General features: G+C 41.2%; 1 protein-coding gene across 1 annotated transcript in view; it reads right to left on the bottom strand.

Annotated features, from left to right (window-relative positions):
* The window catches only part of LOC140494578 (phospholipid-transporting ATPase ABCA1-like), a 176,294-nt gene that overhangs the window by 48,361 nt on the left and 102,400 nt on the right, over positions 1-25,533 (bottom strand). The window contains exons 18-29 of the mRNA XM_072593913.1: positions 24,898-25,014; positions 21,272-21,443; positions 18,864-18,995; positions 16,385-16,524; positions 16,153-16,290; positions 14,991-15,205; positions 11,873-11,945; positions 5,994-6,196; positions 5,075-5,123; positions 2,982-3,086; positions 2,530-2,553; positions 589-737 (exon numbers count right to left, since the gene is read on the bottom strand). Coding sequence (XP_072450014.1) covers positions 589-737; positions 2,530-2,553; positions 2,982-3,086; positions 5,075-5,123; positions 5,994-6,196; positions 11,873-11,945; positions 14,991-15,205; positions 16,153-16,290; positions 16,385-16,524; positions 18,864-18,995; positions 21,272-21,443; positions 24,898-25,014 — 1,517 coding nt within the window. The remainder of the gene's footprint in view (positions 1-588; positions 738-2,529; positions 2,554-2,981; positions 3,087-5,074; positions 5,124-5,993; positions 6,197-11,872; positions 11,946-14,990; positions 15,206-16,152; positions 16,291-16,384; positions 16,525-18,863; positions 18,996-21,271; positions 21,444-24,897; positions 25,015-25,533) is intronic.

Below are 25,533 nucleotides of genomic sequence, written 5' to 3'. Positions count from 1 at the left end.
ATTAATGAATCTCTAGGTCACGTTTCATCCCAGCAGTGGAAAATAGTTGCGACAATGGAAACGTAACCTCAGCCAGTGTCCAAGCACTCAAATGTTTTCAGTGACTCTTCCAGGAAGTACGCACACGATGTTAGCTTGGGCACATAGCCCACACTGTTACAGCCCAATGCCAAGGCTGATACATGGATAAGAAACTAGGGGGAGCAACAGTTGTTAAATTGAATCCCAGCAACTGATCTGCTTTTGGGGAGTAAGGTGTTCATTTAAAGATGTTTGTTCCGAGGATACGATGGTTGTCAACAAGGTTGGCATGTCCCTAATTGCCCTGAAAGGTGCTGGTGGTAGGTCTTCCAATCAAATCACTTAGTGGTTTCATGCCAGTCAGTGGCTTTGTTAGGCCACTTCTAATGACAGTTAAGAGTCAACTACTCTGGTATGGGGCTGGGAGTCATGAATAGTTTAAGAATAGCATGTAGAACTATATCCCAACAAATGTCAGCCATTTTCGGTGATGTTGAGCAAATGGAGGAGCAGTGCAGGTAAAAGAGTCAATGTGGGAAACAGCATCCTATGGATCATTAAAACTACCTGAGCAAAAAGTCCTCTGCGACTTCGGCGAGCATACAGGAAGCGCTTGATGAACAAGGAATGGAACTGTTGTCGGGTGAGCTGCCAGCCACGTAACTGGAATGAACCTCTGCCTTCCATACATTGCATAAAGTCAGTCTCCTTGGGTTCTGATCAGGTTTTAAAAAAATACTTTTATTATAAAATGGCAATGCTTTTACCTTGATGTTCCATAAAACACCAGCCTTTAATATGAAATTATCTTAGTGAAGATTGCTAAAATTCAACAAATTATTAATGCGCTAAGGTTTTTATTTTCCAAATGTTGATAGATACATTCTGCTGTTTAATTACTGCACTGAGAACCGTGTTCATTGCTAAAGCTGTATTTAGAAAATAATCAATTTAAACTCTCACATATCTCTGCTTCCTCTAAAATATTCCCTTCTCAGTTTCCACTTTGTATAGATCCCAGACAATATTGTAACTTCTTTATTTCACCATCCTTCACAGGTGACCCTAGACATCACATTTCTGCAAATGGGCTGTAAGATACATCGCAGCCAATCCTGATCAGATGTCACTGACCATAGAACATTACAGTGCAGTACATGCCCTTCAGCCCTCGATGTCGCGCCGGTCTGTGATACTGATCTGAAGCCCATCTAACATACATCATCCATCTATTTATCTAATGACCATTTAACTGCCCTTAAAGTTGGCAAGTCTACTACTGCTGCAGGCAGGGCATTCCACAACCTTACCATTCCCTGATTAAAGAACCTACCTCTAACATCTGTCCTATATCTATCACCCCTCAGTTTAAAGCTATGTCCCCTAGTGCAAGCCATTACCATCTGAGGAAACAGGCTCTCACTGATCACCCTATCTAATCCTCTGATCATCTTGTATGCCTCTATAAAGTTACCTCTTAAACTTATTCTCTCTAATGAAAATAGTCTCAAGTCCCTCAGCCTTTCCTCATAAGACCTTCCCTCCATACCAGACAACATCCTGGTAAATCTCCTCTGCATCCTTTCCAATGCTTCCACGTCCTTCCTATAATGCGGCAACCAGAACTGTACGCAATACTCCAAGTGTGGCCACACCAGAGCTTTGTACAGCTGCAACATGACCTTATGGCTCCAAAACTCAATCTCTCTACCAATAAAAGCTAACATACCGTACACCTTTTTAACAACCCTATCAACCTGGTTGGCAACTTTCAGGGACCTATGCACATGGACACTGAGATCTCTCTGCTCATCCACACAGGAGCAGATTTTATTTACTCCCTGAACCTGAGACTGAGCTTCAGTCACAACAATATTGCCTCTAAAATTTAGTAACATAATTAAGAGAGATATTGAGACATGTGGAGCATTGTGTGAAATCTGGTTCAGGAACCTGTGGGTGGCACGGTGGCACAGTGGTTAGCACTGCTGCCTCACAGCGCCGGAGACCCGGGTTCAATTCCCTCCTCAGGCGACTGACTGTGTGGAGTTTGCACATTCTCCCCATGTCTGCGTGGATTTCCTCCGGGTGCTCCGGTTTCCTCCCACAGTCCAAAGATGTGCAGGTCAGGTGAATTGCCCATGCTAAATTGCCCATAGTGTTAGGTAAGGGGTAGATGTATGGGTGGGTTACGCTTCGGTGGGGCGGTGTGGACTTGTTGGGCCGAAGGGCCTGTTTCCACACTGTAAGTAATCTAATCTAATCTAAACCTCCAGCTAGTTTCTTCTCAAACCAGTGACAAAGCTCCCTAACATCAGTTCCACTGATGGTCAGCCTTAATTCTGTCATCAATGTCACTTCCTTGCTTAAATGTTACCCTACGAGTTAATTACTTAAATATTGGACAAGTGTAACTGGCTCTAAAACAGCTTCTGTTTCAGGATTTGCACATGCTCCTAACAGATTAACTTGAAACAAAACCCAATCCAATTTATATTTAAGTCATACCTTTCCTTCGACCTTTCCTTTTTACTGGCATTTAGGAAGCATTAGAGAAAGAGAGACAACATATTCAATACAATAAACATTTAACAAACAAATTTAAAGTAATCTGAATTTGCATCAAATTCTTGGATGTATTGTTTCCATAGTTGGAACAAGTAGTGAAGGCATGAATAATATTCATATTGTTAAATTTGGAGATAATAACATGGAATAATTGGGTAAAATTCTGTGCACTTTTCATTTTCTATCTTATTAATAATCATTCATTTCATGACCAAGTGTTTTTATTTTTGCCATTTTACTCTTTTCATCATTCTGATCCCTAAAGCTGTCAGGGCCATATCATGCCAGTTGGCAGGAGCAGATTTCATTTACCCCCCTGAACCTTAAATTGAACTTCAGTCACAACAATATTGTCTCTAAAATTTAGTAACATCATTGAATATGCATATTACCAGGTTCTGTGTCAGGTAGCTCAAAATCCCCTTCCTCACTGACTGGCTGCAGTGTGTGCTCACTGGATCGTGAACATCTGACTCTTTTAATGGGAACATTTCCATCTGTGAGACCAAGTAAAAATAGTAAGGATACAGAAAGCGAGAAATAAATCTTCAGTCAATAAAACAGACAAAAAAATGAATGAGTACTGCAATGGCAGAATGGGTCCTTCTGTTAATGCATCAATCATGTTTCAGTGTTCATTGCAATAAGCTGTCCTCCATTTGCTGCAACTATTAACGAGCAACAACATCTGATCAGGCATGAAATCACACCTCAAATGGATCTTTCACTGGTAAGAAACACAATGGATGGAACCTGGGCTAAAGTTTCCTTTAATTTCCCTTGGCAGTGTCTACTTGTTTTCATGCACTGACTGGCCCTTTCATAATCCTCTGCAGCCATGCACACATGTTTTGGAAAGTGAACATTAGGTCTGCAAAGCCTGCTTGCTGACTGTATATAAGATTATACATTTCTGTGCAGTTGCACACCCACATAGCTTGGAGGCTAAGAGCCCAAGAATCAAAATTTTGACGATTTACCAAAATTCCTTCTCCCAGATACCATCTCAGATGAACATTTAAATGAAACAAAAATACTCCAGAGACCCCAATGTCCCCAAACTTTGGTAAGCACAGAATCCAAGTTGGAATCCAGAAGTTAAGCAGAAATCATGGATGACTCCACAGGCTCTGTTCCAACTACAATAATCATGTTTACAGATATTTTTAATTAACATGTTCACATATGCTATGACACACCTCTGCAGCTGGTGAGATTTAAATTTAGACCTCCAGGTTCAGAGGTAGGGACACTATCCCCACATCATAAGAACTCTAACTTGTGCTCATACATACTTAACATGAGATCATCCTCTGAATGGAGTATTCAGGAAAGCTGATACTTAAAAACAAAGTGCACAGAAACACTATAATTGTTTTCAGAGAAAACACCTAGGTCCGTCTAGCATGTCAACAGTTATTTGGAATGACAATGAAGTTATTAACTAATCACTGAAAGACAAGAGACCCAGATATAATATGCAGAAAACCACATGGTTGGTGAATTTTGGAATCCAAACTTATTTTCTCCTCTCAAGCTTCCTACACTTTGAACACATAATGCTTCTAATCAATTGTACACTAGCCCGAAATGCAAAGAGGCAATCTCTTAAGCAACCCTAGCAAAATATCTCTCTCTGTTTCTCTCTCTCCCCACCCCCTTCCACCCCACCCCACCTTTCCCAGGTACGTTCATGCTATGGTAGCACCATTAAAAGCAACAGCTATCCAACTCCAATGGACATTGTCCAGCTCTTTCATCTAGACAAACATCACGCCTTCTGCACAGAATTGCGTCACATGGAAGATGAACATTCAGCCCAGCAGATCTGCACTGGCTCTTTCAAACAGTAATCCATTTTATTGCCGGCAACATTATTTTCTCTAAATTGTTATCAATCTCCATCTGAAAGTCAGTGTATTAAGATTCAACATCCTTTCAAAGCATTCTAAGTCTTAGCAGCGCATTGTGTGATGAAGTACTGCCCAGTTTCACCCATAATTCTTTTGTGTACTGTGTTCTCTGGGTATTTGTTCAGTCACTAGAAAGAGTTTCTTTGCAACTATTGTATCCAAATACTCTAATATTCAACACCTCAATCAAAACTCCATTTGACTATCTCCACTTGAAGAAGAACCCCAGCTTCTAAATCTATTCAGCATACCTTCCAGTATTTTGTACGCTATACCTCAATTTAAGTCCCCAAATCTTTGCAATTCCTTTATCAACTTGTTCTGCTACCATCAGTAATTTGTGTCTAAATGCTCTCCAGCCACAACCACAATCTGTGTTCTTGCACTTTCTTCTGATTAACACAATGAATTTAATCTACCATTCGCCTGACAATTCCACCAACCTGCCTATGTCTTACTAAGGTCTATTACTAACCCTCCCAACAAGTAGAGTTTTCAAGATAAGTTATTGATTCATGAGCATGAGACATTGAGAGTGATTTAAAAATGTAAAATGAAAACTTCAGAATTACCTGCAATATCACTGTCCACTCCAGTGTTTTCAGCCACTTTAAGAAAAATCTAGAGGACATATTACACATTAAAAATATATCAATTATGACTCGGATTCCTAGAGTGCTTTTCACAACGATTGGAAACCTCAAAAGCTCCTTGCAAATGAAGAAATTTGAAATGCAGTAATTGCTGTAACATATAAATTGTACCAAACCAATTTGAGCGCAGCAGATATCCATAAAAAGCAACAGGATAATGACCAGATAGTCTATTTTTTGAACAATATTGACCAGGACAATGAGGATAATTTAGCTGCCCGTCTTCAACTATTGCTAACTGGAACAACAGTTCCAGTTTCTGGTGAGGGGTGATGTGGGGAGTGGAACTCATCTGTTCTTCTTCCATTTCTGCCATTGAACTCATAAACAGATGATATTGAATGACAATGACTGGTTCTTAGAGGGACTTGCTCTAGATATATATTCTGACATGCTACTGTGTCTGCCAGGTTAATGTATATTGAATGAAGTGAAATATCTTTAAGTGTTTCACAACAGCATTATCAAAATTTGACACTGAGACACAGGGAATAACTCAGTAATGAAGGAGGTTTAACACACAGAGAAAGACAGAGGCAGAGAGACAGAGACAAAGACAGAGAAAGACTGTGAGCTGTAGAGGTTAAAGAGCAAATTCAGAACGTGTGAACTAGATGGCTGAAGGTAAATCTGCCAACACGAGAGCAACAAAACTTCAGATATACAGGAGGCCAGAAGTGGAGGAGTGCGGTGACCTCGGAGGGTTTACAGTCAAAGAATATTTGAGAAGTGGGGAGGAACAAACAAGATGGTTGAGATTGGACACAGGGATGAGAATTTCAAAAATGAAGCTTCACTAGGTTATGTCCATATTTACTATTTTCCTCCACATGCTTACCTCTTCCAGGCTAGTGTCTGAGATGCCATAGCTGGAAATTCCAAGTTCACAGAGATGGCTGTCCAATTCCTGGAAGAGTTCTACAAAAGCACCATCTTTTGCACCAACATAGGGTAAAATAAAAGTCATTTCATGCCCAAAATCTTCCACCAGACGTGCATTGGATACATATTTCTGGACTAGTGCTAGGACGGTTGATACATCTAGGAAACAGAAAACAAGAAGACAAACATGAAATCCACACCCTGACCTATGGTCCTAGCTAGCTTACCTGTCAGGGTCCATTCTTCCAGGAGAAAGTGAGGACTGCAGATGCTGGAGATCAAAGCTGAAAATGTGTTGCTGGAAAAGCGCAGCAGGTCAGACAGCATCCAAGGAACAAGAGAATCGACGTTTCAGGCATCAGCCCTTCTTCAGGAATGAGGGAAGTGTGTCCAGCAGACTAAGATAAAAGGTAGGGAGGAGGGAGTTGGGGGAGGGGCGTTGGAAATGCGATAGGTGGAAGGAGGTCAAGGTGAGGGTGATAGGCTGGAGAGGGGGTGGGGGCGGAGAGGTCAGGAAGAAGATTGCAGGCTAGGAAGGCGGTGCTGAGTTCGAGGGATTTGACTGAAGAAATGCAAAACTTGCGCCCACACCTCCCCACTTACTTCCCTCCAAGGCCCCAAGGGATACTTCCATATCCGCCACAAATTCACCTGCACCTCCACACACATCATTTACTGCATCCGCTGCACCTGATGTGGCCTCCTCTATATTGGGGAGACAGGCCGCCTACTTGCGGAACGTTTCAGAGAACACCTCTGGGACACCCACCCAACCAACCCAACCACCCCGTGGCTCAACACTTCAACTCCCCCTCCCACTCCACCAAGGACATGCAGGTCCTTGGACTCTTCCATCGCCAGACCATAGCAACATGACGGTTGGAGGAAGAGTGCCTCATCTTCCGCCTAGGAACCCTCCAACCACAAGGGATGAACTCAGATTTCTCCAGTTTCCTCATTTCCCTTCCCCCCCCCTTGTCTCAGTCAAATCCCTCGAACTCAGCACCGCCTTCCTAACCTGCAATCTTCTTCCTGACCTCTCTGCCCCCACCCCCACTCTGGCCTATCACCCTCACCTTGACCTCCTTCCGCCTATCGCATTTCCAACGCCCCTCCCCCAAGTCCCTCCTCCCTACCTTTTATCTTAGCCTGCTGGACACACTTTCCTCATTCCTGAAGAAGGGCTTATGCCCGAAACGTCGATTCTCTTGTTCCTTGGATGCTGCCTGACCTGCTGCACTTTTCCAGCAACACATATTCGGGTCCGTTCTTAGCCAGTTATACAACAGAGGGAGATTTATGCCACTGATATAGCTATGCTACCCAAAAGGCAATGGGTCAGAATAATTATCTTGAGCAAGTCGCTCAACCAGTCATCATCATTCAATATCATTCCTGCTGAGCGACTTTCATTCTCAGACTGAACCTGGGTCTCAACATCAAGCACTCTCACAAAGCCACCATAAAGCAAACCATACAAACATTTTTTCAAAATACTAGACACTAATTATTAAAAACTAGCTTCCTCTCTTTTCTTTATTCTCCTCTCCCACAACTTGGTCACTTTCCAAAATCAGAAGACTGCAGATAAAAGCCCAGAGAAGCATACAGCAACAAATCTGCCAGGTCTCAGAGGGAGGGATTCCAGGAACTGCAATATGAAAATCAGAACTGAATATTAAAAAGTGATTAACATATTGTAACCAGTGTTGTGAAGATATGTGATCCAAGTATTAGTTTTTGAACATTGTGGACCTGTAGAATATATCTCAAACTTTTAAATAAAGGAGAGTTCGCTAAGGAAAAGGTAATGGTTATAACAGCAATAACTTCGCACTTGCAAGGAGCTCAGCTAGACTCAGTCTACAGGACTCTCAGAGACTGGTCTCAAGGCCCAGTTTATGGTGTGAGATTAAATTATTGCATTTTCTAAACACAGAAAGAGAGAATTTGGACTGCCTGAAATGTTGCTGAAACTAGATGGACCTCCTGGCATCAACCTAAGCACCGGAACTAAACAAAATCAGCTCTCTAAACCCTGCAAAGTCCTCCTGCTAATATCTGGGAGCTAGTGACAAAATTGGGAGTCCTTGCTCACAGAGGAGTCAAGCAAAAGCCTGACATAATCATTCTCATGAAATACACCCTACAGATACTGTAATATCCCAGGTAATACCACCTGTATCCCAACAGGAAGATAGACCTTCCGGAGGTGGCCTCACAATGGCATACAGACAGGAGAGAGTTGTCCTGGGAGTCCTCAATATTGACTCCAAACCCCAAGTATTATGACATCAGGCCAAAAATACTCAAGGAAACCTCCTAATTAGTTGCCACCTTCAGTGCCCCCTCAGCTGATGGATCGGTACTCTTCCATGTTAAGCTCCACTTGAAAGAATCAATTTCAAGTGAGTCCAAGCTAGCCATTTACCACCCCAGCTGTCTACTCTTGATCATCAATTAAATGATGGAAGGTTCATCAACAATGCTATCAAGCAGCACTTACTTAGTAATAACTTTCTTACTAATACTCAGTCTGGGTTCCACCAGGGCCACCTCCTGATCTCATTCCAGCGACAGAGAAAGAGCTGAACTCCAGAGTAAAGTCAAAAGTGGAAGTCTTTGACATTAATGTGCCGTATTTAACAGAGTCTGACATTAAGCAACCCTAGCAAAATTTGAGTCAATTGGAATCAGGAGGAATACTGTCCAATGGTTGGAGTCATTCCTGGCACAAAAGAAGATGGTTGTGGTTATTTGAGATCAGTCATCTAGATCCAAGATCTCCCTTCAGGTGCTCCTTAGAGTAGGGTCCTAGACCCAATTGCCCCATCTTCAACCTTGCCTCCATCATAAGGTCAGAAATGGGGATGTTCACTGATGGTTTGCACAATGATCAGGATCAGATGTAACTCCTCAGATACTGATGCAATCTATTTCCAAATGCACCAGGGCCTGTTAATTTGCAGCTCTGATCTGACAAGTGGCAGGAAATAGTTGTTCCATACAAATGCCAAGTATTGACCATTTCCAACTACAGAAAATCTCATCACCATTCCTTGATGTTCAAATGGCATTACCATCGCTGAATACACGACCATCAATAACCTGGGTGTTAACCGTGACCAGAAACTGAACTGGACTAGCCTTATAAATGCCATGGTTACAACAGCAAGAATCCTGCAATAAGTAACTCACCTTCCCCAAAGCCTGCCCACCATCTACAAGGCACAAGTCAGGAATGTGATTGAATACTCCTCACATGTCTGGATGAGTGCAGCTCTAACAACACTCAATAAGCTTGATACCATCCAGGACAAAGCAACGCACTTGACTGGCACCACATCCAGAATCATCTACTCCCTCCACCATGACACTCAATTGCAGCAGTTGTACTATTGACAAGATGCACTGCAGAAATTCACAAAGGCTCCTTAGACAACACCTTCTACCCATAACCACTATCAACTCAACAAGGGCAACAGATACTTGGGAACAGCACCATTTGGAAGTTCCATTCCAAGCCCTTCTGAATTGGAATTATATTGATGTTCATTACTGTCCCTATGGCAAAATGCTGGAATTCTCTTCAGCATTATGGGTGTATCAACAGCAAATGGACTGCATCAGTTCAAGAAGGAGCTCACCACCAAATTCTTAACTTGGGGACGGGCAATAAATGTTGGCCAAGCCAGCCAGCAAGCCCACAATCTGTTGCTCTCTCTTTCTTAGCAACTCCTCTCAACAAAACGTAAGATCTAAAACCAATCCAGCAATCATCTTGCCCACTTGTGGAGGATTCCTCGAGAAGATTCATTGAAATCTACCTCACCATCTCTAGCAAAGCGAATTCAGTTAAATACAATTGTTCCAGGGAGCCACCTCAGTATTAAGATTGTGAATAACTTTAGGATCAGAACATCAGTTGGGACAATCCATGTATTTTTTCATGAGTTTAATTATTACTTAATCAAAGCAGTTTAATGCATAAACTCTGCAGAGTTCTCATTTTTCATGTTTCTCCAACTCGAGTACTCATGAGTTTTGTTTCAGAGGTAACTATATTTGGATAATCTAAACTGTTCATCAATAATTTTTGCATCTTTGAAAAAAAATTAGTTTTGCTAATAAGCCAGTTTTTCATTATTGACTAACAAAACCTCAGTCTGTAAGTTAGCTTGCTGAGCTGGAAGGTTTGTTTTCAGACGTTTCATCACCATACTAGGTAACATCATCAGTGAGAATGATGGTACCTAGTATGGTGACAAAACACCTGAAAACAAACCTTCAAGCTCAGCAAGCTAATTTACAGACTTATCATCAACCTGAGGTACAAATCTTCTCAAAAATTGCAAACTAATAAAACCTGTTTGACTAGTTCTTAATACTGAAACTGATGCAATCCAAAACCTATATAATTGGCAATAGCACCAACTTGGTTAAATTTTAAAAGTGTTCTCTGACCAGTGAGTAGTGGGACAAGAAAATGAAACAGTGCAACACCCCCTCCTCCTCACCAACAATCTTAGTCATAACACCAGAGAGAAATTGGAGTTAAGTCAAAAACCATCTCATGAAATAAAACTCTACCATAAAACTTCATTTGAGTTCATATAGAACTTAAAAAGAACGCCTGTTCCTTGGTGCTTTGGCCTACTCATCTAAAGCTAAAGTTTTTATTAAAGTGGGAAAAAGGAATTTCTTAGGAGGCCATTACTAATAATACCCAAAACAACTACACTCAGTTCTTCTTTTAATGAATTCAATTAAGCGCTTTTTAAAAACTGAGCCGTGGAACCTTAGCTTCCTCCAAAACAAGAAATTATTCGACAGTTGAAGTTTGATTGTATATAACTCCATGCATCCCATTAAAGGTTATAAGTATCCTTGCTATACCTGGATAGGTTGGTTATTGTTGACAATAACTTATATAACTCATTTAGCATAGTAAAATGCTTCAATGGTGCTTTATCAAAATGCCAAAAGTCTTTCAAGACTCCTGTCTCCAATGACGTACTTATTTAAAATCATCCTGATCTTTTTGGACCAATACATTAAACTGAGATAAGAGAATTACCCTAAGGCTCAATCCCACCACTTTGTGAAATTGGGTGCCTTCATGCATGGTGAGTTTGGTGGTGGTGGAATTTAATCAAAGAGAAAGTTGGCAGGTGGGAACTCCAACTCTTCCCCTCTTCCACCATAGTCAAATCCATGCTGCGAAGGCCCCCTGCTGGGTTTTGTGCTTCATGGGCAATAAATGCCAAGCTTAAGGGCCTCATCCCACTTCTATTCCTGTTATCTCAGAAACAAGGCAGAGGTTCACCATGCAGGAAGCACAGTGGCCAGGACTACTTCTCCCAGGAGTCCTTGGTTCAGGCATATCAGTGTCTGAGCACTACAAGATACAGTGGATCTTCCTTCCAAGGCGTGAATTGGAAATAGGTAGGGTATCTCCAGCTCTGAAGAAGCCCAAGGCCACCCAGTGTCTCTCCAAGATTCTCCCCGCATTGTTACACTTACTGAAACACATCATTTGTTCAATGGACTATCTATTCTGAACAAGCAGCAACAATTAGCTGGACTTGTTATTTTGCAGTAAGGACAAAGGTGATGTTTTTGCAAGTGTTCCCCTTTAAGAGCCCATGGGAACATGTTGCAAATGTAAATGTTAGAGAATGACATGCAGGCATCATTCCACTGAAATGGGATCTAGTTGGAGTACAAAAGGTAAAAGTATCCAAGTGCTCAGTTGAATTATAATTGCTGTTAGCTACAGTGAGACACAATGACACAGCACATCTCATTCATAGTAATAAAGGGTGTGAAACTTACCCAATGCACCAGTTTCACTGCACTGTTCACTGCCAAGCCCAGTATCATAGCTCCTCTCGGAATCACTGTCCTCCTGGTAATATTAGGTAAACAACAAAGTCATTGATGAGTAAAGGCCTTTTGGCCCATCATAGTGTTCCCCATTTTGTGTCCACTACTGATTCAACATGCAGTACCTATTTCAAAATGATTCTGGTTTCCTCTATACTCTGTGCTTACACTGGATTATCTGTCACTTCCATGGGTTTTGTGTGTCTATACATACACTCTTTGAGGCTGCTCCCTGGTTACCAGGCTTCTTCTCCTCTAGCTCATCCGTACCCTAAAGCAAGGCTTTCTCACTCTTTGTAGTATCCTCAATGTCTTTATTTACACATTTAACTGAGTACTCTCATAATATTTTATTCCAGTTCTTCTTTCTAGTTTGCCCTGCTCTTCTCCGTCCTAGTGATTCAAAGCAACATCAGTTACATCATTATCACATTGATATCCCATTCTACCACAGTTCTATCAGATTATTCTCTTGAGGAAAGACAATGAGGTTGAACTTTTTGGAAGTTAAAGATATATGGCAATTTCAGCCTTAAATTTAACACAAGGCAATAAACAAACTGAGCTTCCTGGATGAAAAAGAAAACAGGGATTAAGATAAAATTGAAAAAAATGTTTGAAATAGAAAATACAACTCAGAGTTAAACTGAATATAGAAGGATCAAAGGTAAGAAACCTCAAGTAAGGTTAGCAAAGAGGGACAATGAGTAAAAGAGTAGGAGCTAATAAAGGGGAATCTCAAAATCTTCATAAAATACATTTATAGTAAAACGATGGTACAAAGCGGAGTCTGGCTGCTTTAGGAGATTCATATATGGAGGCCGGGGTATAGAATCACCACACAGCAAAACAAAACCCATCAAGTCTGCACTGATCCCCTGAAGAGCATCCCACCCAGACCCATCCCCATAACCCTGCATTTCCCACGGTTAATGTACTGAGTCTGCACATCCCTGGACACTGGGGGGCAATTTAGCATGGTCAGTCTACCTAACTTGCACATCTTTGGACCGAGGTTTTCACCAATGGTTTTAAAAAAGCTTTTACACTATATTCTTGTGGCACCCACAACCACAGAGAAAAAGCCATCCCTAAAATATAGCCTCTAAACACAGCAGCCACTGATACGGTGCTTGGTTTCATGATGGACTCTTACCAATTAAGTAAAAACTGAGGCAGTGACCTTAGGATATCAATCATGAGGACATGGCAGCTTACAAAGCCCACCCTGAACAAATGGGCAAGGTAGATATCACAACAAATGATCTTATCTCATCGAGGAGTCATAGAAGTAACAAAAACAGACCAGAATGAACAGGATGGACCCATGGATAACTGACACCTTAAGGAACCAAACTTGAAACAGTGGAAGTGAAATCTTGAAGATGCCAACACACTCAAGAGCCAGTCACAGATTGATCACGCACCCTGGAGCCAACTGAAAAGTGTATTGCCAAGCCCAATCAGTATATGATAACACAACTGATCATGCCTAACATCGTGGACTATGGCTTGGAAAGAGTTAATTGGCAACAACTTTCAGTGATCAAAGTGTGTGCACCAAGTTTGAAATTTAAGTTCATAGAGTCCAGAAGTAGAAGACACCAGACGTGTTGGAGAGAAGCGACAGATTGGATGTCAACTATGTGCACTAGTCAATCAAGAAAGCAAGAACTCTAGTAAGCCATAAAGTAACTGCCCTGCTTTGATAAGTAATACTTTATAACTCAAGGGATGTTTCCTGAGTTATCTCAGCATATGGTCTCCCATTGCCCAAATTGTTAATGCATTAAATGAACAAACAGATACTGGGATTTGGCTTTAAATAGTGGCCTAAAACTTATAAATCATACGGATAGGTGTGGGCTAATTAGGAATAGCCAGTATGGATTTCATATGGAATGATCATATTTAACTAACTTGAAGATTTTATGAAGTAGCAGAGTTGATTAGGGAAGGCTGTTGATGTGATGTGCATAAACTTCTAAAAGGTCTTCAATACTGTGTCACATGACAGGTTGATGAGAAAAGTTAGAGTTCATGGAATAAATGAAAGAAGCAACATTGATATGAAATTGGCTGAGGATAGGAAACAGAGTAATAGTTAATGAATATTTTCTGGGCTGGAGGTTGGTTTGTGGAGTTCCCTGGATTTGGGTTTGGAACCGTTGCTTTTCCTGATATATATTAATGATCTAGACCTTGGTGCACAGGGGACAGTTGGTTGGATGGTTGGTTTACAATGCAGAGTGATTCCAACAGCATGAGTCAATGTCTCCCACTGGCAGAGATTACCAAGAAGTACTCTCCTTCTCAACCTCTCCTCGCACTTGCAGTGTGATGACCCTCAGATTAAACCAAAACCAGTCATTACGCTGTAACAAAAAAAGCATTCCTATGGTCTGGTAGGACTATGGAGACATTATGGAATCCCAACAGTGTGGAACAGATCCTTCGGCCCAACACATCACAACCATCCTCTGAAGACTATCCCACCCAGACCCATTTCCCTACCCTATATTTACCCTGACTGATGCACCTAACCTACACATCCCTGAACACTATGGGCAATTTAGCATGACCAATTACCTAACCTGCACATCTATGGAATGTGGGAGGAAACCGGAGAACGTGGAGAATGTGCAAACTCCACATAGACAGTTGCCCGAGGCAGGAATTGAACCCGGGTCCCTGGCGTTGGGAGGCAGCAGTGCTAACCACTGAACCACCGTGCCGCCATAATTTACTTATCTCACCCAGACAGCATTTTTATAAATTAAAGAAAATCCAAACTTTGAACAAATTAATTGAATCGTCATTCTGGTCAAATAAAAACTCGTCACTTGGGTCAAAAGAAAATCCTTCCCCAATCAAAAAAAAACATTAGCTGCATTAAAGCCTAAATTCTAGCCCACAGAAATGGCAACTCCACCACTTATTGCCAGCAGAGTAATCTATATTGCCACAAACTTTCCACCTTAAATAGCTGTCAAAGGGAACTCTTTAGCCACTCACATTATACTCAATAGCATAAGAGGAACATATGCAGATACAATTCTTGTGGTACCTTCCTCAGACCAATTGTGGTGCTGCTGGAGCTGGCTGGCGTTGTCTTGTCATTCTCTTTTTTCACTAAAGTCAGGTAATAGCCAGTTCCTAAATGGTTTTTAAGGAAGAGTGAAGAGCCACAGCAGCAGAGCTTTCCATGGGAGATGATGGCAATTCTGTCCCCGAGGAGGTCCGCCTCATCCATGTAATGGGTTGACAATATTATAGTGCGGCCTGCAAAGATAACAAAAGTAATTTTCTTAATAAAAAACCCAGAAATAATTACAGATTGGTCACGCTCCCAAAGTCAATCCCCGGTCAGTAATGAGTGAGCTGATCTCAGCTTGCACAGCAATCAATGCCATTAAAATTGCTCTCAGTAGCCCTTAGGATGAGGAATGGGGACTGCTGGTGGTGGAGAAGGTCAGGATGTGGGGTGAGGGAGGTTATGGAGTGTTAGGAAGGAAGAGATAGAAATCAGCTGGTATCCTACAATTGATCATTTCCGGTTATTCCCAGCTAAAGTGCATAGAAATTGGCTCTGATTTCCTCCATAGTCTAAACTATCTGGCAACAGACAGGAAGCTCGACCACTGGGAGAAAGTACCAAAGGAAATCCAGCACCTTCACCCCGGCAACAGGTATATGTTTAAGACATTTAAATGTTAAGAGTGGAAAACCTGGCATGAGTGGTCTTCATACAGCCAATCATGGAAGCATTTGTTTCAGTTCCATGATTGTTGACCTTGCTTCTGGAACAAAAATTTAAAGGATCAACAACAAAATCCTAAATTTGGATTAAAATTTGGTTTGTGGAGATGCAGCTGCATTGTAAAATGCTGTTCAGATGTTGATCTTCGTCACAAAAGCAACTGCAAGGAAATCATTGTTAGGGAGAGAGGTGACATTGGACTGGAGGAAGAGAGGGTGAAGACTTAGCAAAGGGAACTAAGCTGTATGTGACCTGAAGCCTCTGCCCATTGAGGAATTCTGTTTCCCTATGTTCCCTTTGAATTGAATTCATCACATTTCTTCCATATATTTTAAAGTTTACATTAGCAATGTGGGCACAAAACAACAAAACATTTGGCAGAGACAATTCACCAACTTATTATCGACCTAACCGCAATTCAATAATTCAGCTTTAGTCTCCCTGACAAGTTAACACAGTCATTTGTTACCTTTTCTGTATTTAAGCAAGAGCTCCCATATTCCTCGGCGGGAGTAAGGGTCAACGCCAGCAGTTGGTTCATCTAAAATAACAACCTTTGACCCGCCAACAAATGCAATAGCGACTGAAAGCTTTCGTTGCATGCCACCTGAGAATAAATGAAGTAGAAATTTTATACATTTCAGCAGAAACAAAATACAGTGACCTCCTAAACTGGGGCATGGGAAGAATTGACTCCTCACCTGAGAGATTTTTTGTTTGTTCTCTACGTTTGTGCACCAAATCCACATCATCAATCATCAACTTAATTTCTTCATTTACCTCCTCCTCAGTCAGCCCCTTAAGCCTTCCATAAAACCAGATGTGCTCCTCCACAGTCAGTCTAAAAATGACAGTTTAACAACTAAACGTTAGAACAAGAGACGATTCTGCCTTGTAGGATCCCTTCTCCATTGATCTTTTATAGATTTCGATTGAAGAAGGTATGCAAATGTCACTGATCTCTTGTTATCCACCAAGCCTCAGCTTTGAAGCTGAACATTTATTAACGTTTAATGTTCAAGAAGACTGCTCTCCCTGGAAGCAATGAATCCATTTCTCACATTTCTCACTGTTTCTGTGGCCAAACATTTCATCCAGTTTTAAGCCACACCCGGCAGATGAGGATTAGTCTTGGGCCTGTCCTTTGACTTGTAATGAAAAAGCTGACCTTTAATAATGTGGAGGCTAGGGTGCAACAACTGAACTCATGTCGTAAGCAGATTCAGTCCTCACAATCTTGACCTTGTGTTCCAGCAGCTGGAAAATTTGCACATGGACATGGGGCAAAAGACAAATTAAGGCTTCTTTCTATTGATCACATCTCTGATGGGAAGTGTACACTGGAAATCAAGCCCCACTATCGCAAACTCATACATGTGTAACTGACCAATCTAGGCATTAAGACGGCAATTTGACCAACTGAGACCACAACCTACTATAACAGACTTCCACCAAGCTTTGTCAATAATCAAGTAAACAAAAATGTTTATTTATTATAGCAACCCCATCCTTTAGGAAGTGACAACATGGATTATCAATTACTAATATACAAATGTAACTATACTCTCTTTAAATCCAAAATATGGTCACATTTATTCACAAATAAAATGGACAGGACTGTTTTTGCAGAAATATCATGGGTGAATAATACAAGTAAAAATGAAATAAATACCATGGTTCAATAATTCACAAATTGTGGAATGAGGTACCACTATCAGTTCTTTTGGTTTTTAGTGATATCATGTTATTGTTGACTGCAGCAATCCTTAATTCAGTCAGTTGAACCTAGGTCTTGTCCTTGAATTAGAAGTTTTTCTTTTGAGTTTTTAGTGCTGTTTCTTTTCCACTTACAGGGAGAGAGAAATCTGGTTAGCTTGGTATTTAATAGTGTGAGGCAGTGTCAGGTATGTTGCAGCCATGTTCTCACCTCTGCTTTGATTAACTTTAGATGAGGCAACCAGCATCACGAACAACCTCCTGTCCTTCATTAGTTACCTATTATGCCCCTCACCACCTAAGTCACTTTCTGGCTGAATTGTCAGTAGCTGTTACCTCTCCTGTCAGCACTGCCTGCCACGAACAGTTGCTGGCCTTAGGATGGCAACCTAGGACCAGGATCTCCACTCCCTGATCACAGGGAAGCATTGCTGCTGGCCACAGCTATTTATTTGGTAAGCCTACCACAAAGGAGTAATGCAAGGCTCTTGTTGACTCGCAGGTCCCCTGTTTGCATCATTGATTGTTCCCACTTACAACTCAGACAAAGTAGTCAGTAACCAACAATAATGGGCATGAACTTTGTGATGTTTTTCTTTTTACTGCAATAAATACTAGAGAATTGGTTAGAAATGGAGAAAGACAAACATAGGATGAATATGAGGATGATCTTCACAAAAACGAATCAATAGTTGGGTATGGTATTGAAAATTAAAATAAGCTCTTGGAATTAATTAATTCTGAAATAATATCAACTTGTCTTTACCAAATCAAAGGTGCTAAATAAAGTATTTTAAAGTATATTCATAGAATTCCTTTTCACTAGTTTGTTATCAAATAAAATGATACCAAGCCGCATAATGATATTAGGACATATGATCTAAATCTTGGTCAAAGAGCCTGTCAAAGAGGTAGACTTTAAGTAGAAGCTTAAGGGAGGAGAAGAGGAGAGGGACAAAGGGTTACAGGAATGGTTTAGCAAGATAATTCCAGAGCTTAAGCCTTGATTACTGAAGATGCAGCTGCCAATGTTGGAGAAATTAAAATTGGAAGAGACCAGAATTAGAAGAGTACAGATATTAGGGAAAGCTAAAGGACTGGAGATGGCAAGAGAGAAGGAAGGGCAAGACCATTAAAGAGTTCAAAATTAAGGGAAATATTTTAAAATGGAGGTATTGCTAGACAAGGAGATAAATGTCAGTGTGTACAATGGTGGGCTCAGCATGGTAGGAGTTAGGATAGGTGTAGAGTTTTGGATGACTTCAAGTTTATGGAAAGGGAAGTTTGGGACCATGTCTGGAAAGCATTGGCATAGTAAAGTCTAAAGTTGACAAAGGCACAGATGGGGAGTGCTGTTATTTGAAGTACTTCTGTTAATAAGCTGGAATACAGCGATAGCCTGTCATCCACAACCATCTTTGATCAGTTGACGTAAAAGTAATTATTTTTAAAATATATACTTACATGTCAAAAAGTACATTGTGCTGTGGGCACATCCCTAGTGACTTTCTGATTGTATCCATCTCTGTGAAGATATTTCTGCCCAGAATATATGCTGTCCCAGAGGTGGGTGGGAACAATCCAGTCAGGATGGACCTTGCAAGCAACAACAAACATAATCTGAGACTATAACTGAAGTGACACTAGAAAAGCTGAAATGAAAAATAATGGAGGTTCATGGGAGATTCTTCAACATCTAGCAATGGAAAAGACTCAGATTTCAAGTGTTGGAATTTGTTAAGGCGAATCTCAGAAACAGTATTTCACTTCCATGCAGAGCAATTTTCAACCCTCTAGCCTGATTTCAAAATAACTGGAATGCCACCCATTTCTGCTCTTTCTCATCTTCCTCCAAATATTTGAATCAGTTTTGCCATTCACCTCTTTGTTCAGCTCTCTTGCTTTCCAATATTTTTGCAGCTCACCTAAGAGAGCCTTGAACTGATATTTAGCCCACTGCACCTGTCATACGTACAGGCAGTCCTTCTATAATGTGATAGTTGTATCCTTGTGCAAACCCGCATTATAGAAAAATCACATTTTAGAAACAGCGCTGAAAAGTGTTGGCAATGGAATTGCATTACAGCCACACACATGTTTTAAAGGTTCATGCTTTAAAAGCAATGTCCCCAATTTGTCAAGTGCTTTATAGCGAATTTGCACTGATTACATGTCATTCTGCTATAATGCACATATCATGAGAAGTGCCAAATGGGACACTAATCAATCAGTTTACTTCCAGGTTCTGATTGAACTATGTCCTATAGATGCTGGACTACCCTCATTTGGTTGTATTCTCAGTCAAGTTAGATTATAGATTCATGTTTTACTCCAAATCTTCTGTCAATAGCTTATCCAACACTTGGCAATACCCTATATGGTCTGCAACATTGGAAAGTCTGTTTTCATGATATGACGTAAAAAGTGTAAGGAATGTAAGCTGTCCTGACCAACATTTTTTTCTTAATCAAACCATCAAGAACAGATGAACTGATTAAATATCAAAGAATAATGGGAATAGATAAGGAAATAAAATGAGCACAAGTTCATTTGGAGAGCTGGTAATAGAATGATGGGCTGAATGGCTTTCTTCAGTCAAATACATTTTATAATGTTTGTAAGATTTTGCAGTGTGCTGAACAATTGTAACATTTGCTTATGAAAATGTCAGTACAATTTGAAATGGTCCAACAGCTGTGAAACGCCTGAGCTCTACCTGAAATGAAAGGTACAGGTACAAAGACGTCTCCCTTGCTTTAAAGCTCTAAGGTTACTTTTTCAGTTTGGCTGCACAATAACTTGCCTCACATGTGACAATTTTATTTATCCAATGCAAGATCTGCAAGCAACAATGTTTTGGTGTGTTCCATTTCACAATCCAACAAAATATGTGCTTAATCACAAAAAGAGATTCAAATTCCAGAGGCAGAGAACACCAGCTTCAGACTTTGAATCTAACAATTGTTGCCTTTAAAAGTAACTGAAAACAGCTTATAAAATTTTTATGCAAGTTTTGAATGTGAGCCATGACATGGAGAGAACTCAAAGAAAAAGCCAAGCAGGCTCTTTCCTTAAACTAAGAACACTAGCTGACCAAGCTCATCCCTGAGACTGCAACATTTATAACAGTAATTTGTCAATAAATTATCATTTGACATTTATTTTGTGCGCTGTTCCAAAAATGAGATAATGTTTTTTCAAGGGGTGGACGAGTGAGGTAGAGAGATCGAAAAGGAAACAGAAATGAAGACAGTACGAGACTGACAGTCTGAGAAAGTACAGAGGTGATGCGGAGATTGAGAAAAGGGGGACGGGGGAACGGGGAGGACAGAAATTAAAAAAGAGGGCAAGGAACTAAGAGTGTGCAGCAAGGAAAGTGGGGTGGCGGGGGGGAATGTTGAAAAAAATGGGGATGAGGGAAATAAAGAGGTGGAGGTAAGTGGAGAGACAGAGAAATAAGAGAAAAAGGAAATGTCAAAGGGAAAGCCTGAGGGAGAAACTTGTCAAAATAAATGAACAACAGAGCAGAGTGGTCAAGAACATGTGAAATGTGTCAAGGATAATGTGACAGTTCTTTCTGTGAAAAGTTGCGCAATTTCATTTGATCTTTTCCTGAATTGTTTGATCAGAACCGCCCATGAAGCCCATCTGACATTCGTGTTTAAGTTCATTTCAGTAACTCATAATCTTCATTAAGTTATCTGGAAAACTACAATATACATTTCAGTGGCATAACGATAGCCAATTGTCAATCATTATCAGATGAAATATTGTAATACAGTACTGTTTATTTAACATTAAATATTCTTAGCCAGGTAAGACCTCCCCACACCTACACATCTCCATCAACCACCCAACAAAACAAGTCTTACATGGTAGTCGTTTTTCCAGCTCCATTATGCCCCAAAAATGAGGTGATTTGGCCCTCATAGAAATTAACGCTAAGTCCATTAATAGCCACCTTCTTCCCATTTCCATAAACCTTCACTAGGTTCTGGATGGACACCCCCAATTTGAGGTGAGTTGGTTCCTGCTCCAGATGGACTGGAAGAATCAAAAAAGATGTTCTTAAATGTTAGTTATACAAAGTTGTCACAAACTCAGTCACACAGCAAACAAGACAAGTTTCAACATTTACTCCTTTTGCTAATTTTAAATTGCCACAAGATTTTCCTTTACTTGACACTTAAACAAAGTGACAGCAATATCAACTTATTCTTTATCTCCCTTACGCTTTCCCTTATTCATATTCTTCTCCAAAATGGGTAGGAGGACCAGGACTACAATTAACACCAGTTTTGTCTTTAAAAATGGGAGATGAATTGCTTGTAGCCTAATGATAATGGATAGAATAATATCCGAGATGGTGATGAATAGCATACTGTAACAGTAATATCAGTGGTCACATGTTAGAGAACAAAGGATGGAAAACTTACACGAGAGAGATAAGCAGGAAGTGACACACCTGGGCAGGATAAATAAGGGAATACATCATGAATGGTAGGATCTGAGGATCGGGGGAGCTTTCGTGTGCATATCCACCAATCCCTTAAGGCAGTGGGACAAGTAGAGAAAAGTTGTAAAGGCATATTGGATACTTGTCTTTATTAGGAGAAAGTGAGGACTGCAGATGCTGGACATCAGAGTTGAAGAGTGTGGTGCTGGAGCATCCGAGGAGCAGGAGAACTGACATTTCAAGCATAAGTTGTTCATCAATAACGAGGCTTGTGGCCCAAGGGGGCTGACGGTAAATGGGCGGGGGGATGGGGCTGGGGAAAGGTAGCTGGGAATGCGCAAAGTTGGTGAAAGTAGGGTTGAAGGTGATAGGTCGGAGAGGAGGGTGGAGCAGATGGATGGGAATGAAAATGGCCAAGTAGGACAGTTCAAGAAGGCAGTGTTGAGTTGGAAGGTTGAATCTGGGATAAAGGTGGGGGAGAGGAAATGAGGAAACTGGTGAAATCTACATAGATCCCATATGGTTGGAAGTTCCCAAGGCGGAAGATGAGGCATGGTGAGAATGGTTCTCAACCCACTCCCCTTCCACCACAAGTAGTGCAAAATCTGCACACACCTCCCCCCTTACCTCCATGCAAGATCTAAAGGATCCTTCCACATCCAGAGACTTACCTGTACTTCCACACATGTCATCTACTGTGTCCATTGCTCCTGATGTAGTCTGCTCTACATAGGGGAGACAGGACACCAACTTGTGGAACGTTTCAGAGAACATCCCTGGGACACGTGCACTAAACAACCCCACTGCCCTGTGGCCGAACACTTGAACTTCCCCTCCCACTTCAGCAAGGACATGGAAATCCTGAGCCTCCTCCATCACCAAACCCTAACCGCCTGACGCCCGGAGGAAGAATCCCTCAGTTTCCACCTTGGGACCCTAAAACCACATGGGATCAATGTAGATTTCACTAGTTTCCTTGTTTTCCCCTCCCCCCCCCCCCCACCTTATCCCAGATTCAACCTTCCAACTCAGCACTGTCCTCTTGAACTGTCCTACTTGTTCATCTTTCTTCCCACCTATCTGCTCCAGTCTCCTCTCCAACCTAGCACCTTGACCCCCACCTTCACCTACCTACTGCATTCCCAGCTACCTTTCCCCCAGCCCACCCCTCTCCCATTTATCTCTCAGCCCCCTTGGGCCACAAGCCTCATTCCCGATGAAGGGCTTATGCTCAAAACATAGATCCTCCTGCTCCTCGGATGCTGCCTGACTGGCTGTGCATTTCCAGCACCACACTCTTCGACTACTTGTCTTTATTAGCCAAGATAAAGAGTTTAAGAGCACGGAGTGATGCTGAAATTGTATAGAATGTTGGTTAGGCCATAACTAGAGTACAGTATTGTGAGCCATTTTGGAATCACCATCGTGGGAGGGATGTGATTGTGCTGGAGATGGTGCAGGATTTACCAGGATGTTACTGGGCTGGGAGATTTTTAATTATGCAAACAGATTTGATAGACTAGATTTGTTTCTCTTGGAGCAGAAAGAAACATCTCCCACTTGTGCAGTATCAATGACCAGATAGGTATAGATTTAACGTAAGAGCAGAAGGTTTAAAGGGAATGTAAAGAAAAACATTTTCACCCAGACAGTGGTAGGAATCTGGAGCTCATTGCCGATAAAGGGTGGTAGAGGAAGAAATCTCCACAACCCTTGAAAAGCATTTAAATGTAAACTTGTGATGCCAAGGCCAACTGCTGGAAAAAGTGATTAGAATAGTTAGGTGAAAAGAAATTCAAAGGACTACAGATGCTGAAAATCAGAAGCAAGAGCAGAAACTGCTGGAAAAACTCAGCAGGTCTGGTAGCATCTTTGGGCAGAAAGCAGTGTCAATATTTTTAGTCCAGTCCTGAAGAAGAATAGTTAGGTGGTTGTTTTTGACCAGCGTAGACTAAAGGGGCCTTTTTTCTGTGCTGTAGACTATATGTATAATAGAGATCAGCATTATGTGTAGTGACACTAAAAAAGGTTCGCAAAAAACCAACAAGAGTCACACGGGAGGAACCATTAAGGACACGTATTACAAAAACATGGGGGTTTGAGCCTAAGATAGAAACCTCTTCAAAGTGCAGGATACAGCCATGTCCCAAACCTCACGTCAGCTCAAATCAGGAAGACAGACTAACCAGGACAATTATCAACTGGAGCTAAATGACAAAAAATATACAAAGGAAATATCAGCAGCAGATTTCAAGAGAAGAAAATCAGAAGAGTGGCCTTGATCAGATCTGTAGTCAGTGATGATGGTGTACATTCACTGCCTATGGAAAACTCAAAGTGCTCAGAAAAATAAACACTGGCAATTATGTAAGAAGCAATTCCACAAAGTCATCAAACAGCATTGGGTTGTATGTCAAAGAGCAGAAAGCACCATGTTAGTACATTCCTGTTGTTAGTTGAGCATATTTCTGACAAAATCCTCATGCCACTGTGGGCAGAAGGGACCACTGCAGAGCTGTAATTATTACAGATATTCAATGGATATTTCATCCCAAAATGGAATCTTGTAAATAGAGTAAGTATGATTTAAATCAGAGATCCTAGAGGTCATGGGAATCCTGGAGGACCTGTACAGACATCTCAATATTGAGCATTCAAAGTTGATTCACAATTTGGTCATCAGAAGCATCTCCGATGATAAAGTTATGAGACTTTTGGCCAGCTCAGTCAACAATATGGGTAAGTAACAATATGGGTAAGTAACTATATGGGTAACGATATGGGTAAGCGAGCTTTTGGATAAAACAGTTAATTGGAATATAATGTGGCCACATACTGGCAAGACAAACGTAAAATACTGGAATACTGATACTAAAAATCCAAATTTAAAAACAGAAAATGCTAGAAGTATTTAGCAAGTCTAGTGGCATCTGTAGAGAGAGAGATTTACCATTTCAGGTCAATGATCTTTCAGACTGCGGGCAATCTTAAAATGATTGAAGACACAAAAATAAGCTGAAATGGTAGGACTGGGTTACTCACCTTTATTAGTGCTGCTGTTACCAGGGAATTCAAACAAATCCTCTTTACAATAGAACTCTCCACACCAGTAACTCCTGAGGACGGGGAAATACCAGGGTTTGGGAACTCCATATTGACCTACAAGAAAAAATATCCAATAATAGGTGATCAGAATCATCCACCTGCTCAGCATCCAGTGGTTAGCACTGCTGCCTCACAGCACGAGGGACCCAGGTTCGATTCCAACCTTGGGCGACTGTCTGTGTGGTTTGTACATTCTCCCAGTGTCTGTGTGGGTTTCCTCCAGGTGCTCCGGTTTCCTCTCACAGTCCAAAGATGTGCAGGTTAGGTGAATTGGCCAAACTAAATTGCCCATAGTGTTAGGTGCATTAGTCAGGGGTGAATTTCAGGGAATGGGTCTGGGTGGGTTGCTCTTCAGAGGGTCGGTGTGGACTTGTTGGGAGGAAGGGGCCTGTTCCAATACTTTCTTTCAGACAGCATTTCATGTGCAGAAAGACATCTCAAATAAACTTTGCAATAGGGAGACACATTTTTCCAAAATCAAGTCTTGGAAAATGCAGAAGGATTGGGGAGAATAAGGATGGTGAATGAATCAAAGAGAAGGAGTCTTGTTGATGAACTTTGAAAGTAGAAAAA

The sequence above is a fragment of the Chiloscyllium punctatum genome, chromosome 24, assembly GCF_047496795.1.
Source record: "Chiloscyllium punctatum isolate Juve2018m chromosome 24, sChiPun1.3, whole genome shotgun sequence".
NCBI classification, from domain to species: domain Eukaryota; kingdom Metazoa; phylum Chordata; class Chondrichthyes; order Orectolobiformes; family Hemiscylliidae; genus Chiloscyllium; species Chiloscyllium punctatum.
Note: the sequence above shows the minus strand (reverse complement) of the source record. Positions and strands in the feature narration are given on the sequence as shown.